Consider the following 19,174-nt stretch of genomic DNA (forward strand, 5'->3'; position numbering starts at 1 on the left):
TGAAGAAGCGAATGCCATGGTCTCATTTCTTTTGTGTCCGGTGGCTGATGGTCTCCAGCTTCCCATATCATCCACCATAATGAGGATAGCCAGCACTTCCAAGCAAATTTCCATTTCTTGCTAGAGCGTGGTAGAGGAGGCGCTTTTATGAGGGATTCCAAATGAAAGTTTGTTAGGACGTAGCCGTCTGGGGGAGGTGTGGTCTCCGTAGGGCATATGCTCTACGGAACTCACTCTTTGGTGTCTTAATTATATGGATTAGTCCTACGGGCTCTGGGTTACTGAGCTCCGGGTTACTGCTGGTCATAGAAAAAAAAAAAGAGCTCCGGGTTACTGCTGGTCATAGAAAAAAAAAAAGAAAGAAAACTCTAACTCCGCTACTAACCGTTTTCCTTTTATTACAACAAGTCACCTAGATGCCTGCCTATCATATTCACTTCATAGACCAAACACGAAGTTCCAAAAGCAGTCAGCATCTAATCAACACAAGGAACCAGATTTCGCACTTCTTTCACAGGCTTTGCCTTTTAGCCAAAATCGTAACTCCAATCACCAATGGCTTGCCCTCCCCGACATCACCAGGCCTCCCACCTTAGTGTTAAGCAGTCCGCAGACGAGGCTATCTTTTCAGCTGCTTCCTCAATCCTCTTCTCCAGCGGTGTTAAGTCTTCTTCCCTCAAGCAGGTTGTGCAGACGACGTTTCCATTCTCTGCTGCCCAATAATACTCTCAGAGGTCCCTCCCTTTGTTGTAGCTGCCTCAATCAGCATTGAAGATGGCTTTTATCAGATTGTGTATGGTCAATTGGCTCTGCGACAGTGGGAGGGAGAGAGAGTATCAGAGAAAGAGAGGTTCATAAGCTTGTTGCCTATTAGGCAAAGATAGTTTCGCAAAGCGCTGTTGCACTAAATGCAGAAGTTCGAGTAATGAAATTTGCTGTACCAAGTCCAGGCGAATAGATTTAGATGGTCTGGCTTATGGATAGCCCCACGTACAACAGAATTTTAAAGTCAGATCCCTCCCGACGTGATCTGATAAATTCAGCACAATTCCATGTGCGCAACGAACAGGTTCAACTATATTTCACCATGGGCGTTATGACTACGGCAGGACAAGTTTAACGGACTCTTAACACAGTTTTTATGTACTCGTCAGAATCCAGCTCTTAATCTATAACTATTGAAGTGACCTCCACCTGAATCCATCCAATCAATGATCCGCAACTGACAATTGAACACATTTGTAATGCAAGTAAAATCTCTGAACCAAATCTGGTGGTTCATAACCTGTGATACAAAGGGACCATTTGGTATTTGGAAGAACATGCGAGTATTTTATGAAAGATAGATTCATAGAACACTTGTTCAAGCGTTTAATAAATCTACCACAATTTGGTGGCAAATTCATGAAACAGTTGCACTGTTCCTTATGCCAAACAGCCTCAAAATACCTTGGTGTTCTTAGTTCCCCATGGGTAAGGGTGGGCAAAGACAAAGGGCCAGGGTGGGGGCCTGGCAGGAGCCATGGACGTTTTTTCAAACATCTAAAATTTTACATGTACAATTTAAAAACTTAATTTAACTTGTATAAAAATATTTGAAACATTATATTTTGACCCCTGGTTCAGCATTTGTGTTCTGGCTTCACCCCTGCCACAACCCTAGCAAGAAACAAAAACAAGGACGTGGGCTCTCATTCATATTTCATGAATCTTCCGCAAGAAAGCAGTCACGCCACTAGAGTTTCATATACTGGGAATACAGACCCGAAGTCTTCGAGTTGTAACATAAGCAGGTTTCACTTATTGACATAAACTGCCTACCAGGTGGACGGCCACCCCCGAAAAAATTGAACAGGAAGGGTGACCTGACGTTCAAGCCATGCATATCCAGTCCTCTTAGAACTAACCGACGAAGAGAGTAAATCTCAGCTATCAAGAGTGTAGAATGTTAATTCTCCAAATAGTCAAGCGAAAAGTTTTACTAGCTTAGCAAATTAGCGATTCGACCAATCCTTAAATTTTAGTAATACAATGCATATTACAGTTACCTAGAGATGCGGATACCCGTCATGAACTCGAGACCATTCCCTTAAATTCAGGGCAGGAAGAGTCGGGACTCGGGACGAATTCACTGAGAAACCCGAATGATTCCGCGTAGACGTCAGCAGCAGCAAATACCACCGAAAACTTTTTATTTAGGATTCAGTAAGACTTACAGACTTAATTAATACAGAAAAACCAGACCCTACAACCATTTTGCACCTGCGCTGAAGCTTCTTTTTTACAGTTATGCTTCGGTACATCAGCCATCTTTACAACCTGTAACATTTTTACATGTATCTCAAGGGAGGACACCTTAAGCTTATGCTTGCAATTCCTAATCTAATACGGCCATCATACAGTCCATGTTTTGAATTATAGACAATAAAAATATTCACAGCCCGGTGAAACTTATTTAAGCAGGCCTACCATATACACATTTAACCTTAGAACTATTGCCTTTTGGCTATCTCATTTTCAGCTACCAAAAAGATAGAATAGACGGGAAGTGAGATGAGAAGAAACCAGACTGGCTGCAGATACCAGCCACATTAGCTGTACAAGTTCCTCCTGTTCCTTGGTGAATTTCAGGGTGCTTGAGAAATTGCTGCGCCCATGCGCCTCTCTATTGCGAGAAAGATAGAGATCACATAATAAAAACAATAAATTGATCAAAACAAGATCATGCAATCTGTTATGTCCTTACCTCCATTAGCTATAAGCTTCTCAACACGAGCAACAATATGCTTTCCGTAAGTGTATCTTCTCAAGGCATTTAAATGTACCCTGATCCGCGACAGAATTAGTTCAAGTTGTTGGTCGTCACAGGTATCAATTACCTTTTGAACCACATAATTAGCAAACTGATCTTTCATCATAGCCTGTTCAACAGAAACCACATCATTATCAAGTATCCTGCAACTACCATCTTGTACAATTCTAAATTTTCAATTGCTTCACAGATGGTCACAAAAACAGTTTGTTTCTGGTGTCCCAGTGGATGGATCAACAAGTTAGGTCCAGGACAGGAAAAAGCTGGCTTGAAGCAAGACTGCCAAGAGCTGATCCAGCTTACCAGAATATCGGGCTTTGTAGGCAGGCAGGCTTTGACTGGCCCACCCACCTTGAACCAAGCTTGAGGACTAACTAATAGTATAAGAATGAACTATGGTGCGAAACGTAAAACGCAGGGTGCACATGCAAGCAAGCACAAGACACAATGCTTAAACATAAAATAGGTCACCCATCATGACCAAGACCTGTCAAAACATTGCAGATGACAAAAGGGGAACAAACAGACCTGCAAAGGCTCGTTTTCATCTGTTGATCCAAGAATCTCATTCACCAGAAGTTGACGTTCTGCAGTAGAACAAAAGGTCAAGCATTTCTCAACAACATTGGATGCGAACTTTTGTTGGCTCATACGAACTATTTGGCCAACCAGCTTTTCGATTATAGCAGAACGCTCATGTGGTTTTCCCTGCTCTAGCACATGCTGTGAATTCAATTCACAAGATCAGTAATCAGTAATTGAGAGAGAGAGAGGGAGACAAAAAGAGAACCATCGGCTAACATCAAACATAATAAAAAATAATCAAAACAACCACACCATAGATATATATAAATTGATATTTTCAGATATTTTTCTATAGCAGCAAAATGTCAGTCACCATATCATAACGAATAGCCCAAGTGTTGGAATGAAAGCCATGGACTAGTAGAAGTTTTGTTTCCTTTTTTTTTTTCTCTTTTTTGGCGAACATATCCTAAAAAAGTTGCCATGCAACCATTCAGGGCTTATAATTATCATCCCTAATGGTAGTACCCAACTCTTTCAAGAATGAGAATATTGTTCCATCAAAATTATTTTTGGATCAGGCAAAAAAGAATCCCTCACTAGCCAAATGTTAACCAAAATACAGAAGATGAAGAAAAATCCAAAATTAAGAGCAAAAACAAAATCATACCATTGTCCACATAATTTTTCAAAATGCACAAAATTATGTGCCTGCTATCAATAGAAAATAGAAAAGAAAAATAATACAAGAAGATATCTAACTAGGATTCACATTTGTAAGAAGACACCACTCATCCAATTTAATGCATGCGAAATCAAGCTCGTGAATGTTCATCTAGCATATGCTAAAAAAAAAAAAGTGTATCATTGTTGTTTCCCTTCAAAAAGAAAGAGCCAGACTTTCTCGATGACGCATGCCAAATACCAGCGGAGCAAAATAACCAAACACAACATGCCCGCTTCATAATGACACAACCCTAGCAATGGTAAGAGCCAGAATCTATTGGTAGAAGGAAAAAATTCCATGCAAGTGACACATTCTAGGACAAAAGATGCTTAAACACATCTACGTGATCAATACACTCCAAATTAAAAAATAAATTCAAACAGGTATTAGGTATCATGCAAATGACATTTTTAGGACTGATAAAATGTTCAATTGACAAGCTTGTATCACCAACACAACCGAGAAAAAATAATAAATTACAGTGTGATGCCGACTATTTACATAAGATTATCAGGCTTTAGTGCATCCGTGAAACATAAGAACCCTCCCAGCCTTTGCTTTTCGATTGGTTTTAGCAAGTTAGTTCCCCAGATAAGCATAAAAAACACAAAATTATGATAGTCCTGCAGCTTCTGCCTCTTGATATCATATTTAGTGTGCAAGACGCAAGTCGGATTCTCATTCTGTCATATATATTCTGATTCTTTTAGCTGGAGCACCTAATGAACCAACCACGATCCCAAACCCAAAGGACATCAACCAGATCTACCTAGGATTAATCACTGTGTAGAATACTCAGTCAAATAACAGAAAACATCACAGACAACCCAAAAAGGATTCCAAATTTTTGTTAGAACTTATGCCTAAAATCTTGCCACACAAAGACGGACCTGCACAACATAGTTTCCATATTGATCTTGTGCCAAGGTAGACACTGATTGAAGGATTTCTTCCATCATTACGTGTTGAGTTTTTGCATCGTTGCAATGCTCCAAAACCCTCTGTCAGAAAAATGCCCAAGTTAACTAAGAATATGTGCAGGAAAAAAGTCTAGTGAGAAACACTTGCATCAGCACCTGAATGACACGGCAACCATAAGGGTGACTGGACAATGCTACAACTTGCCCATAGAAGGATGAGATGATAAATTGGATCCTTTCTTGAGGAACACATTCTATACACTTCTGGATGACATGGTTGCCATTCTGATCCCGAACACATTGCATAACATGGCCATCAAGTTCTAAAACCAACCGAGTCTGATATTCCACGTCCAACACCTCCAGAGCCTGCAAGAAGGGAGAGGGAGAGATTCAACAATGTGCTATTGACCAAAGTGCTGGAGGTAATTAATAACTACTTAATTCAAGCATGAATGGAGATAGACCAGAAACATGAAAACAAGATTACCAAAGGAAACAAACAAACTTATGAACTTTCACATGTGAGTAAGAAGTGGCTCAGGTAGGGTAGTGGTACAACCTGGTGCAAAATAAAACGACAGACAAACTTCAAAAAGATGGTATGGAAGAGTGAGATACACATACACATGCATACATACAAAATAAAACGACAGACAAACTTCAAAAAGATGGTATGGAAGAGTGAGATACATGTTGAGAAAAAGTTATGTTTTGAGGTTTTCTGTATTTTGGACTTTATTATTAGGTATTTTTTTTGAATTTTTCAATACTTATTGGACTCTTTATGTAACGGGTTAAACATAACCCTCATTAGTCTTTTTATTATATTAGAAGTGTGGGAGCCGTAACAACTTAACGAGCTCTCTTCTCTCTCTCGTCTCTTCTCTACCTTCTCTCAACTATTTCTCTCCTCTCCGTCTTCATTCTTACTGATTTTACATTGAAGATCAACATGGTATCAGAGCGGACAGTCTTGGGGACCCTGCTGAAGCTGTTCTAAACCAGCAAGTTCCCTCGTTCTCCTATTCTTCATCAACGTCTGGGTGCTGTCTATCTTTCTTGACTGAAAAACAAAAAAAGGTATTTCTCAGCCTGTCGAGGGTTAGGGTTTTGATCATAAATATGTAAATAAGTAGACATGATCAGAAACCCTAACCCATGTCGATTGCAGTTGGTGGTAGAACCTCTAGCATGTGTAGACAGTTTTTTTTTTTTGTCGCTTGAAGATAAACATATGAGTTAATTTCTGCTGCAAATGTGTGCCTGCCGTGGAATTCCAAAGCTTGACGTGATGTTGCAGAAATAATGTGTTGCAAGTCAGAAAATTTGTTCTTTGGTGTTTAGTTGCTGTCGTAGTGGGATTATGTCTCTTTTCTTTTGTGTATAGTTGCTGTTGCAGTGGAATTCTGTCATGATGTTGCAGAAAAAAAGGGGACAGAATTAAGAATAAGATTCAACCGTGGAATAGCAGTGGATATTCTTCTTTGGGGTAGATTATCTTCACATCGTATTAAGTAAGATTCAATCTGTTGTGGTCTTCTCTATTTGTTTATCTTCAAGGATCTATCATGGCTGCCAATAAGTCTCTACAACATGAATCTGAAAATCAGCAAACTGAGGCTGGTGTAGAGTACAAGGCATTCTCGAATCCCTTTTCTTTTGGACTACTATCAAACTCGATGGATCTAATTATGATGTTTGGGCCAGAACTTTCATGCTATCAGTCGTTGGACATGGAAAGGAATATATATTAAAAGAAGATGAACCAACAGAAAAAATTGGCAAGTACGCACGGTGGGAGGAAGAAAACAGCATAATTAGTGCTTGGCTTATGAATAGCATTCAACTTTATATAGTTGCTGGGCTCTGCTATTATAATACAGCTAAAGATACGTAGAATTTTCTCTGGCAGACATACTTTCAAGACAAGAACATCAGCAAAATTCTACATGTTCAACAAGAACTATTACAAATGTAGCTAGGTGACATGGATTTAACCGAATACTTTACGAAATTGAAGTTTACTTATGAAAAGATGAACTCTTTAAAACCTCCTTGCAAGCATTGTCTCAAATCTCACATGGAGCAAATGATGTCTGCCTATCTCCATCTTTACATGTTCACGAAGTGCTATATACTCCTGAATTCCCAAAGAACTTGTTATCTGTAAGCAAAATTATTAAAGAGATGAATTGTCGAGTTATTTTTGACCCGGGTACTTGTGTATTTCATGATCTATCGACTGGGAGGAAGATTGGTGGAGGCCATGAGAGAGATGAAATTTACTTCCTGGACACATCTGTTAAAGAGGCATCTCTTTTAGTTGATTCACCTTCAAGTGCATTCCAATGGCATCTCAGACTTGGTCATCCATCCTTTTCTAAACTTCGGCAGTTATGTCCTCAGATTTCTTCTTCAACCTCCACCGAGTGTGAAGCTTGTCAATTAGGCAAGCATAGTCGTACATCTTTTCCTTTGAGTCAAAGTCAGTATAGCCAAAATCTATTTGATTTGGTTCATGTTGATGTATGGAGACCTAGTCAGGTTCCGAGTCGGTTGTCGTCTCGTTATTATCTATCCATTGTTGATGATTTTTCTCGAGTCTCTTGGGTGTTTTTGATGAAAGACAGATCTGAAGCTTCTTGTATCTTGAAATCTTTCATCTTGGAAATAAAAACTCAATTCAATTCTTGTGTTAAGTAAGGTTGGGCGTCGGGCCGGCCCGACCCGGCCAGATTGGCCCCAGGCTTGGGCCGGGAAAAACCGGGCCCGGGCCCGTTAGGCCGGCCTGGCCCGTTTAGCCCGTTTAGATTAAAAAAATATTTTTTAATTTTTTTTTGTTTTAATAATGTATATTTATTATTAATAAATATATTTTATATTTAAAAAATATTTTATAATTAAAAATGATTTTTTAATTTTAAATGGGCCGGGCTCGGGCCGAGACCCGGGCTCACCGGCCCGATGCCCACCCTTAGTGTTAAGGTTGTTCACACTAACAATGCTCTCGAGTTTAAATCTACTTCCCTACTTGAATTCTACAAATCACATGGTATTGTGTCACAATTTACATGCTCTCACACATCTCAACAAAATGGTGTAGTTGAAAGAAAACACCGATATTTGTTGGAGGTAGCCTGCACTATCATGGTTCATTCTCATATGCCTACCAAATTTTGGGGGAAATGCAATCTTAACCGCATGTTACCTAATAAATAAAATGTCATCATCTTCAATAGGAAACAAGATACCAATTCAAATCTTTTACCCAAATAAGGCTTTGTTCTCTTTACCTCAATGTGTATTTGGATGCACATGTTTTGTACATCTACTTGGACCGAATCGAGATAAATTAGTTGCACAAGCAACTAAATGTGTATTTGTGAGATACTCTCGAAATCAAAAGGGGTACCGATGCTTCGATCATATATCTAATCGAGAGTTTGTCAGTACTGATGTAACCTTCCACGAGTCTTATCTGTTCTTTGCTGCAAGCCTTCACATTCTCAGTCAGAGATGCCCTCTTTTGTTTCACTTCCAATTCCTCCTATTCCACTTGAGTCCATTATGTTTATATCGTCTCCTACTTATCCCAATTCCTCCATTCCACGGTTTAAAGACCCTCCTCTTATGTATTCAAGAAGGAATCCATCATTTAATGACTTTGCACCATCTTGCTCTCAGGAGGTACGTAATTCTGACTTACATAATATGCCTAAGTGTTCCATTGATGCTTTTAATCCTGATGATTTACCTATTGCACTACGTAAAGAGATCAGACAATGCACAATTCATCCTCTCTCTAAATTTGTTAGTACGTCTCATTTGAGAGATCATATGTGCAAATTTATTGATGTCTTGTCAGCTACTTCAGTTCCTATCTCTCATGAACATGCTCTTTTGGACTCTAAGTGGTACCAGGCAATGAAGGAGGAGGTGGACTCCCTGATGCCTCGCCACACTTGGGATCTGGTTGAACCTCCACCTGGTGCAGATATTGTCGGCTCAAAATGGGTCTTTACTATCAAGTATAACTCCGACAGTACAGTTGAGCGTCACAGGGCAAGGTTGGTAGCAAAAGGGTACACACAGACGTATGGTATTGATTTCTTTGAAACTTTCTCTCTGGTAGCCCGCTTGGGTACTATACGGCTAATTATACATGTTGTTCATCATGGATGGAATATGTACCAATTAGATGTCAAAAATGTCTTTCTATATGGAGATTTATTTAAAGTGGCTTATATGCTGAGAAACAGGAGGAGTGTACCAAGGTATGTTTATTAAAAAAGGCTATATACGGTTTGAAGCAGAGTCCTAGAGCATGGTTTCAAAAAATTGTCTGATGTTGTATCCAAGTTCGGGTTTCATAGATCTCCTTTAGATCATTCATTGTTCATAAAAAGGTCCTCACGAGGTATGGTGGTTATGGTGATCTATGTGGATGACATCATTTTAACTTGTGACAGCGAGCAAGAAATACAAGATACAAAAAAGTATCTCCAATAGCACTTTGTTACTAAAGACCTTGGCTCTCTACGTTACTTCTTGGGGATAGAAGTAGCAAAAAACAAAGAAGGTTTAGTTTTTTCCCAAAGAAAATATGTTCTTGATGTGCTACAAGAGACAGGTACGACTGGAACCAAACCTGCATCTATTCCTATGAATTCTAGTATTCACTTATATGATGATAAGTCTGAACCTGTGGATAGCAAATCATATAGATCATTGATTGGAAAACTACTATATGTAATGATAACTCGGCCTATCTTTTGTTGTGGGAAAACTGAGCCTGGACAAGCCAAGAAAAGCACATTGGGATGCAGCTATGCTTCTACTGAAATTTCTAAAAAGTTCCCCTGAAAAAGGTCTATTATTTAAAAAGAGTTCATCTCTTCAGATAGAAGCTTATTCTGATGCAGATTATATAGGTTCTATTGATGACAGAAAGTCCACTATAGGATTCTGCATTTTTGTTGGAGGTAACTTAGTTTCTTGGCGAAGTACAAAACAAGTTGTTGTGGCTCGATCCAGTGCAGAGTCAGAATACCGAGCCATGGCTCAAACTGCCACTGAAATCACCTGGGTGAGAGCCACGTTAGAAGGTCTTGGAATCCAATTAGAACTGCCTATCAAAATGCACTGTGACAACAAAGCGGCTACTTATATAGCCAATAATCTTGTCTTTCATGAACGGACCAAACATATCAAGGTGAATTGCCACTATATTAGAGACTTAGTTCAAGCAAGGATTATCTCTACTGAATATGTTGCTTCTGAAGATCAAGCTGCATATATATTTACTAAAGCCCTTCCTATATCTGATTTCAGAAAGTGTTGTAACAAGCTAAGCATGATAGACATCTATGCTCCAGCTTGAGGGGGAGTGATGAGAAAAAATTATGTTTTGAGGTTTTCTGTATTTTGGACTTTATTATTAGGTAGTTTTTTGAATTTTTCAATACTTATTGGACTCTTTATGTAAAGGGTTAAACATAACCCTAATTAGTCTTTTTATTATATTAGAAGTCTGGGAGCCGTAACAACTTAACGAGCTCTCTTCTCTCTCTCGTTTCTTCTCTCTCGTTCTCTCTTCTCTACCTTCTCTCAACTATTTCTCTCCTCTCCATCTTCATTCTTACTGATTTTACATTGAAGATCAACAATACACATACACATGCATACATATATATAATAGGTTCAACCAATCCCCCTTTAAAAGAGCTAGCTTTCCCACTCCTCCTTTTTCTCTCACTCTCTTGACTTACTTTTTGTCTCTCCCTCTTCCTTTTTTTTTTTTTTTCTTTTCACAACCATTCTTTCCACCCGAGGATTGGTTGATCCTAGGGAAGATAAGAGATTTGAAAATCCAGCTGTATTTACGTACATATATAAGGTGCTAAGATTATTGAAGAAAATCAAGGAAAGAAAGAAGCCGAAGAACAGATACCCTTGGTAGAGAAACCTTTTCATGCAATGTCAGTTTCAAATTCAAAGCTGCCTTAACTGCCATTGACAGATTTAGTTACATAGAACGGGAACAAACACAGCCTACACAAAACATGTTATGATTATTGTCATCAACATTCAATGCTTTGCAAAATGACATGCCACCGGTCCATGGATGGAAATCAACAATTACATCCCAATTTTTCCTGTCCTAAAAAGGATAACTCTAGAGAAAATTCCAAATATTTTTTGCAACAACCAACATTCATGGGCTTGATACCATTTTCATTTTGGAAGTGTGCAAGGAAAGAATAACGGACTGATACCTTGATAATGAGTCAGACAGATAATATCTACATAATAATCAATATAAACCCAACGACATGGAACCAACTCAATGGGTTCAGAAAACCTCGTAAGTTAGGTTAAAGCCATACAAGTCAACAATGAGGCAAGTTCACAACTTCGCACACAGACTGATGTGACTTTGTTTTGGAGATATGGGTGATACCGCCATAACCATTCATTGTGAGCATCCAAAACTTGTCATCAAACCCAAAAGATTATTCTGTAAATCAACTGTAAAAAGAAATCATATGTTTCAAAGGACAGTGGAAGAAAAAGGCCTTCAAGGGCTACAAAAATAGAGATGGTCTGCCAGAGGATGTCACTCATAAACAAGCGATGGCAGAAGAAAAGCAGGACATGAGCACCTTTTGAATGACCCTGCATCCATACATTTGTAGGCTGAGAGGCAACACATGCCCAGTTATATTATCAGCAAGTTCCTTCCTTTGGTTTTCAGTACCGTGCTCAAAAAACTGCATCATGTTAATATTTGTCAGTGAAAATTAGAACTAGTTAACTAGAAACTGTGATCTTAAACAAGAAGTTCCAGCACATAACAGGAAATAGATGTATTACTTTCTGAATGACATAATTTCCAAAAACATCAGTCATCAGAGAACGAGCATGGGCAACAATCTCTTGGAAAACCATGTTTTTCTCCTCAATTGAAGCTGTTTCCAACTTTTGTTGAATGAATCGACTCCCATACTGATCCGCACTGCATATTGATGAACTATCAAATCAGACATCTATCCATATTTCAATGAGGATAACATCAAAAGATTAAGTTCCCAAGAAGCACCTAAATTCAACCACATGATCTGTAATTTCAGACAGTTCAAAGCTTCTGATCTTATTATTCTTGAACTCCTCCAACAACGAAGATCCGTAACTGCCATCCATATGTCCACCATTTTCAGAATCCCATGATCCACCCAGCCCATTCTGGCTCCTCATTGAAGAAAGGAAATGTGGATTTCTTTCAACCTGCCTAAAAGGGCTTCCATGGTTAAAAGAATCAGGTGACAGACCTCCAGTGTATGACATGCCATGAGCAAACGTAGGGCTACCATAATATACGTGATTCAAGTTTCCAGTTTTTCCTAGTGAAGTTACACCATACTGCGATTTCTGCTGAGCAAGCAATGCCCCAAAGTAAGCTTTCTGAAGTTCAAGTACATATGCATCTGTGTAATTCCTCTGCAATGACGGATCATTCATACTTGCACCAGCCTGAGCTGCATAACCTTGCAAATACTGCAGATGCACAGGGTCCGCGACAGGCATCTCGTGACCATTCCCTACTTGGTTCCTGCTGCTACAGTCTTGCATGTTTTTGCTACCTGTGAAAGTTAATTGTGTCATAACAGCTAGCAGTGACAATAAATGCTGTAGAAATAGAAAGCAGTAACACAGAAACCAGCAGCAGAGAGGAGCAAATAACCTGTGCCAAAGTTATTATTCTTCATCAACAAAGGTAACAACTGATTCATGGAATAACCATTCAAATCTATAGCAGAAAAATCATTTGGATCTCTAAAGTAAACATTGGATCTTTCAGAATTTCCAGGAGCACCTAAAGAAGGCAATTTATCAGAAACCATCTTAAGAAGATTGAGGTCTACTCCATTCGTCTTGAGCAAATTATTATGCATTGTTCTAGGAAGAGATGACATCCGCAGCATTTCAGTATCAGACTTGTTCATATGCTGCAGATGCAGAAGATCATTGTAACCGTTTGACAAATCTTGAAGAAAAGTACCACGATCACCAAGCTTCTGTTGTGCTTGGGGCTGTAAATTACAGTGCTCATCAGTCACTCTGTTTTTTGCAACACTTAGGGTGGAGAACGCTGCTGCAATATCTGCTGGCTCATCTGCAGATGAGTAAACATTGTTGAAAGAGTTTGTGCTTGCAAGAGTCTTTCTTTCCACAGAAGCTCTTGCTCGTACTGGAGGAAGACCTGGACTTGGAGCCCTTGCAGCCAAATGTGGATCAGGGGTGCTGCTTCTTGAAAGAGAGGAACCAACTGCAGATGCAAAGGAAGGCGAGATTGATGCTCCTGTTGTCTGAAGACTCTGAACTCTAGGCACACATCCATTATTTGATCCAGAACGCAAAACATCAATGCCATCCAAAAAATTCTGTGAATGGACAACCTGAGTTTCTGAAGCATGATCTGCATTGTCAAAACTATTTCGACTAGCAGGGCGAGAAATGTGACCAGACAAGGATGGTGATTGGCAAAATTCCTCCTGCAATTTTTATTCAACATTTTTAGTAGGCAAACAAATATTTAGACCTCTTAAGCAAAATAGATCATTTGAAACAGAGATACAAAAGAACTACAGATGGATGCACCTAGAAAATACCAATATTAGGTATTCAAAAGCTAGACAAAACTTTCTTTGTTAAGATATGGAAGAATAAATTTCCCAGATTTCATTAAAATTTTAGAAGAATGGATGAGGATGGTCAATTCAACAAGAAGAAAATACATGGCTCACATTGAATGTCCGGACAATGAAATTCAGAACAAGTATACTTGAGACTGCAAGTAAGGATGCCAATCCAAAAAAATAAAATAGAAAGGCCAAACAGTAGAGACCCTTTCGCTGAGGGTCTATTATAGCCTGACATGGATGGAGGGGCCTGAGCTACAGCTGCTTGGGCATCGAATACAGGTGCCATGCTGCATGAGACCATGGCCAGAATGACAGGGGGTATGACGCAGGCTACTATGGAACATTAGGGGCCTTCTCTGACCACATGTTTTCCTCTCTGTAAATTATGTCAAAAACCCACTTGAATCCTAAAACAATACCAAGAAGTTATTGCCTAGATGAACTACTAAAAGAAGCCAAAAGAGGCAGAAAGGTTAAAGCTCAAGTATGGCGAATTGAAATTTATGTTCAAATTGGCTGTCCAAAATTGAGCCATCTAGTGACTGTCCAGACACTTCCACAGGTTTTCTTTCAAATATGACCATTCAGATGTGATCAAAATGTCAAAAAATGTTATTGAGAAGAATATACATCATGAATCTTATGGTTCTACTTCTGAACATTCAGGCCACGCCCATATGTTTGATTTATGAAAAGGTGGCTGTTTAGTGGCCGAAATGGCCAGAATGCTAACAGATGGTTAAACTGTTGGATGGCCAAATCTAAAGCCCTATAGGAAGTCAACAAGCAGATGGTTAAATTGTTGGATGGCCAAAAATAGAAGCCCTATAGGAAGTCAACAAGTTTTGGAAGACATTAAAGAAAAAATGCATTGAAGTTTGCTGAAATGATCAAAGCAGTACCACAACAGCAGTTTCAAGAAGAAGCAAGCATTTTCAAGAAAAGTTTTTATAAACAAAAATAGCATAAAGGAATTCAATATAAGACTCAATATTGGTAGCCTCAAACGGAGATACAATTAGAGATATATTGATATAGCATGAACCTATCCCACACAATACAAAAGCAGCATTAGAGAAAAGAAGAATATAAAGGCAATCTAGAAGCATTTATTCCAAGGTTTCCCAGCTGAACATGCAGTAAAACTCATTGCATATTAGTTACCAGTCCAAGCGAAGGAATAATATCTGAAATTCTTTACAATAAAATATTATGGCAACCTCCAAGGTAAAAAAATACCCCCTAACATCCAGGGAGGAAGAACCCCAAAAAGACTTTAGCAGGAGACATGATCAGACTAATTGATCTACTCATAACAGACGAAGGAATAAGGGAACGAAAAAAACAAGGCTTTTCTTCTTTTTCCTTCCCTTTTTTTAGGCGGGGTTGGGTGAAGAGAGGGAGAGAGGAAGGAGGAAGGAGGAGGGAGATAAATTGGGCAGGGAGGTCGAAGGGAAAAAGAGTGAAGAAGGCGAAGGGTGAGAAGGAAAATAAAGAAGAAGAAAAGCAAGAGGGTAAAAGGTCTCACTTCCCCACCCAACGAACACATGGAAAGACTAAAATTTTAGAATAAAATATAGCAATTTAAGGGCAAAAATTAAAAAAAAAAAAGGTTGCCTATTCATCTTAAGAATAACTTTTACTCCATGAACCTAAAGAAACTATCAGTTAAAAGAAAGCTTTTTGAAAGAAATATTTGACATAGAATAGCAAAAGACAGAAATTAAAGAATCTAGAGAATAATAAATAGTAAAAAGCAAGTGCAATAAGCATGCTCATTCTTTTTTCTTTTTTTTCTTTTTTTTGGAGCAAGCATATAGAGTCAGATCTTGACATGTCCAACACCCATCTCCATTTTCAAGTACCTCTATCCATCTCCCATCTCCATCCTGATTTCTCATGGATCATGGAACGTGCATTCTTTAAACTTGTTTTAACCCTCCAAGTTTATCACTGCGACCATGTGGCAGTGATGATTGATGCCTTACGGTGCTTACTAAATATCGATCACGTAAAAGCCAGTCCCACAAAGGCATTGAGAGATTTTATTTTTGTTGTTCCTGATTCAGAATTTTCATAAAGCAAGAGGTAAAAGGTAAACAACACACAGAACTATTTATAATATGTTAATAACCATGCAACCAACTCCACTACCATAGCCAACGAACTCTGCCACCAAGAATACAAGTCTACAGCAGCTTAAACTACACAAAAAAGGAAGGTAGCAATATGCATTTTGATTTGAATAAGCCTTTTATATTGAGATATAAACATCGGAACTCCCTCCTGTTGTGGACAGTACGTTGTCAATGTCATCCTAAGTCATGTAGACACTAGAGTCCTATTTGAGAAATAGACCAATGCTCTGGATGTTCAACAATCTGGTCAGCAGCAGGCTTCCGAATGTGAAACTTATGATACCGGTCACAAGCTCTTCAGCAAAAAGCAACTTCCAGATATCCGTAAGAAGTGGTAATAGCATCCAAATTTCAAAGCTTTGGGCTGCCGTAAACCAACAGAACTGGAAAGGAGAAACTATAAATGAAAGTAAGAGATTAGTGATCATATGTCTGCTAACGTTCCATGAGGTTGTAACAGGAAAACGTGATGAAAAATTAAAACGGAATTTCACACGGAAAAAGAAAAAAGAAAAAAATTGGTTGTAAATCGTAAGTAAAACCAGAAATTGCACCGTCTGCTCCAGATGCAAGGGATAACATTCAAGAGCAACATCAATTGGTCAATCGAGCCTAGACGGAAAAGAGGTGAAAAGAAAAAAAAAATTATTGTAACCACGAATTGTGCTCTAGGTAAACATCACCTGAACGATATCAGCAAGGCTTCTCCTCCTCTCCCCCATCCCCAGACCCGACAACCCAATCAGACCATCCTCTCCTCGCTCAAGCCACTCAGCCGAAGCCTGCCGCGGCATACTGTTGTGCGCAAGCTTACTGCTTTCGTTCCCCGGGCGTGCCCCCGCTCCAGCGTGCAAAGAAAGCAACGGCTTGCTCCCTCCATCACCCACAGTCCCTACATTCTTCCTATCCCCAATCCGGCCGATAGACGAGCTCCCTGCCTGCAACCGTTGCGTCACTCGCCAATCCTCCTTCGACAAGCTCGGATGAGGAAGCCTCGGATTCACGTTTCCCTTCGAATAATAGTACGATAGGTACGCCGGATCCTTCCGTAACTGGTCGTCGACAGAATTGGGGCCATTAACGAGGCCATCGATTGCTAAGAACGAGCCTTCCACCGTCGGCGGCGCGCTACCGCTCCGGTACGGGAGTAACTCCCTCTCCCGGCCTCGATCGCCTATCTCGCGGTGGTTACGGAGGATGAAATCGATCTCCTTCCCCAACTCATCCTCCAGATTCTTCGGCATGATTCCCATATCCGTCGCCATTTTCCCGAATACTACAACAGATCCATCCGTGCCAACGTCAAACACAAGGAACCGAAAAAATTAAGCAAAGAAAACAAAAGGCGATATTTTTTGGCAAAATTCAGCGCCTACCTTCAGCAACATAACCGATGCACGTCGAATGGAGTCAGTGCCCTACGTCCGTTCTGTAAAAAAGCAATCTTTCCATCATAAAGCCCATATATTCAAAACTTTTGTTGCAGAATCTTCACCTCTCCCTCTCTCGGAATCACGAGGAAGTTAAAACAAACTAGAGATGCTCTGAGTAAGGAGAAGAAGAAAGGGTCCAGAAAACAGTGATCCGCAGATCCGGCTAGGGTTCTGGCGATCACCCGGGAGAGGGCGAGAGAGAGAGAGAGAGAAGGAGGGAGGAGGTAACGGCAAAGACGAGGAATAAAAAATAATACAATAATAATATGGTGGCACCCATCATGGATAAGGAGCGGTCTGTACCGGATCCGTACTGAGTAGTCGGGATCCGAGTTATGGATCTGAAACTTGACTGGACTGGGTTCCAAATCCGAATGAATTAAACAAATAAACAACTGTTGAACCTGGGTCCGAACATCGTGGCCCGAAGTGCCACAAAGATCTGGTTCAGGTTCAGGGTAACGGCATGAGAAAGAGAACGGCAGATGAAGAAGACGTGCTATTCATGTGGATCGATGAGGACCAAATCAAACTTCGCTTCACATCCGAAATTCCAGTTGGGACTTGGACTTTATTAAGTAAATCGTGATAACCAAAGTGGTTCTCATCAGAATATAATATCTAGTTACATATAGAGCAACTATAAGTATCAAATCATACAAAATTTATGTATCCAATATCAATATCGTATCGGTTTGCTCACTAGGATATGAATTATCGGTCGATATACACCAGCCTATACCGACTTACTTTCTTGTTTTAATTTATTAAAAATTAGTTTTAAACATTTAGATTGATTTTAAAAGGTAACCACAATATAGAACTGTATTATATCACTACGGGGCCGATAAATATATGAACATCTAATTTTAGTCACAGTCAGTAAAGCCAACAAATTTGAGTTATATTTAAGTAAGATCTTGGGAGGGGAACAAAGTGTGTTTTGTGGAGAACCACGGGAGAGTGTTTGAGAAATAACAATGTCAGAGGTATTATGGAAAAGCCTCCGGTTTCCTCAACGAGTGCAGCATCACAAAGTTCAATACCCATGGCTGCAGCTCCATTAGAAGAAGGTGAACCTGAACCATAAGCTTCCAAACGAAGTTGGTTCACATAGAGCAGGATATTGTTCTACTTGTACAGCACATGATTTGTTATACTCGTTGTACAGCACATGATTTGTCATCTTCTTACTCCTGATTTTGATCAAGGGAGTAAATTGTTCCTTTCACCAAGTAATTTCTTGCAACGTTGGTGCACCGGAATACTTGAGGCAGTCATCTCTCTCTATGGGGAAAAGCTTCATTTACATATTTGATCATGGGGATGAGCTTTCAGTCGTCTTTATCAGTCAATGACTCAGAGAAGGGTGATCTTTCGTATGCTACGTTCGTACGATGGTTGGAGTAAAAATTTTCTATCTAAGGACATTAATCCTTTAACTTGTATCTTTTACGGGCATGACCTATGTGGCTGACCAAAATGTCCAAGACAATATATATATATATATATATATATATACAATATATATTCACTGAACCATAATTCTAAGGTTCTGATGTTATCTGTGGCATGAAACGCGGGCCTCCATCTTTTTTATGAGGAGCTCCCATTTGATATCCTTTCTCAGTTTACTTTTTTTTTTTTTTTTTGTGATAATGGAATGGAAGAGGGAAGGAGGAAGACCACTGAGCTGCGCCGGCCGATGGCCTGGGTGCCACCGTCGGCCGGCAGGAAGGGGAGAATTCCCACCCCATTCCTCTATAACGTTTGGAGGAATGAGGAGGGGCATCTCCCCCTCCCGCCGACCAACGCCGACAGCAGCGCCCAGGCCGTTGGCCGGTGGAAGGGGGAGAAACCCTCCTTCTTTCCTTCCTATAGTTTAGAGGAAAGGGGAGGGGCACCTCTCCCTCT

At 39.7% G+C, this 19,174-nt stretch overlaps 1 protein-coding gene across 1 annotated transcript; it reads right to left on the bottom strand.

Annotated features, from left to right (window-relative positions):
• Positions 1-2,175: 2,175 nt before the first annotated feature.
• Positions 2,176-17,494, bottom strand: LOC116252411 (pumilio homolog 1-like). Its single transcript, XM_031626648.1, has 11 exons — positions 17,204-17,494; positions 16,511-17,103; positions 12,729-13,539; positions 12,087-12,627; positions 11,861-12,002; positions 11,650-11,757; positions 5,141-5,353; positions 4,955-5,065; positions 3,341-3,535; positions 2,747-2,921; positions 2,176-2,665 (listed from the first exon to the last, which is right to left on the bottom strand). The coding sequence occupies exons 2-11, from the start codon at positions 17,090-17,092 to the stop codon at positions 2,628-2,630; spliced, it is 2,916 nt and encodes a 971-aa protein (XP_031482508.1). The 5' UTR covers positions 17,093-17,103; positions 17,204-17,494; the 3' UTR covers positions 2,176-2,627.
• Positions 17,495-19,174: the final 1,680 nt, after the last annotated feature.

The sequence above is a fragment of the Nymphaea colorata genome, chromosome 4 (assembly GCF_008831285.2).
Source record: "Nymphaea colorata isolate Beijing-Zhang1983 chromosome 4, ASM883128v2, whole genome shotgun sequence".
Classification (NCBI taxonomy): Eukaryota; Viridiplantae; Streptophyta; class Magnoliopsida; order Nymphaeales; family Nymphaeaceae; genus Nymphaea; species Nymphaea colorata.

What these genes read in the sequence shown, in the direction of transcription:
- LOC116252411 (XM_031626648.1), bottom strand. Translation starts at nt 17,092, where the DNA reads ATGGCGACGGATATGGGAATCATGCCGAAGAATCTGGAGGATGAGTTG. An exon ending in GAAATTATGTCATTCAGAAA is followed by an intron (nt 11,758 to 11,860) that starts GTAATACATCTA and finishes AACATGATGCAG; the next exon opens with TTTTTTGAGCACGGTACTGA. An exon ending in ATGGAAACTATGTTGTGCAG is followed by an intron (nt 3,536 to 4,954) that starts GTCCGTCTTTGT and finishes TTGAATTCACAG; the next exon opens with CATGTGCTAGAGCAGGGAAA.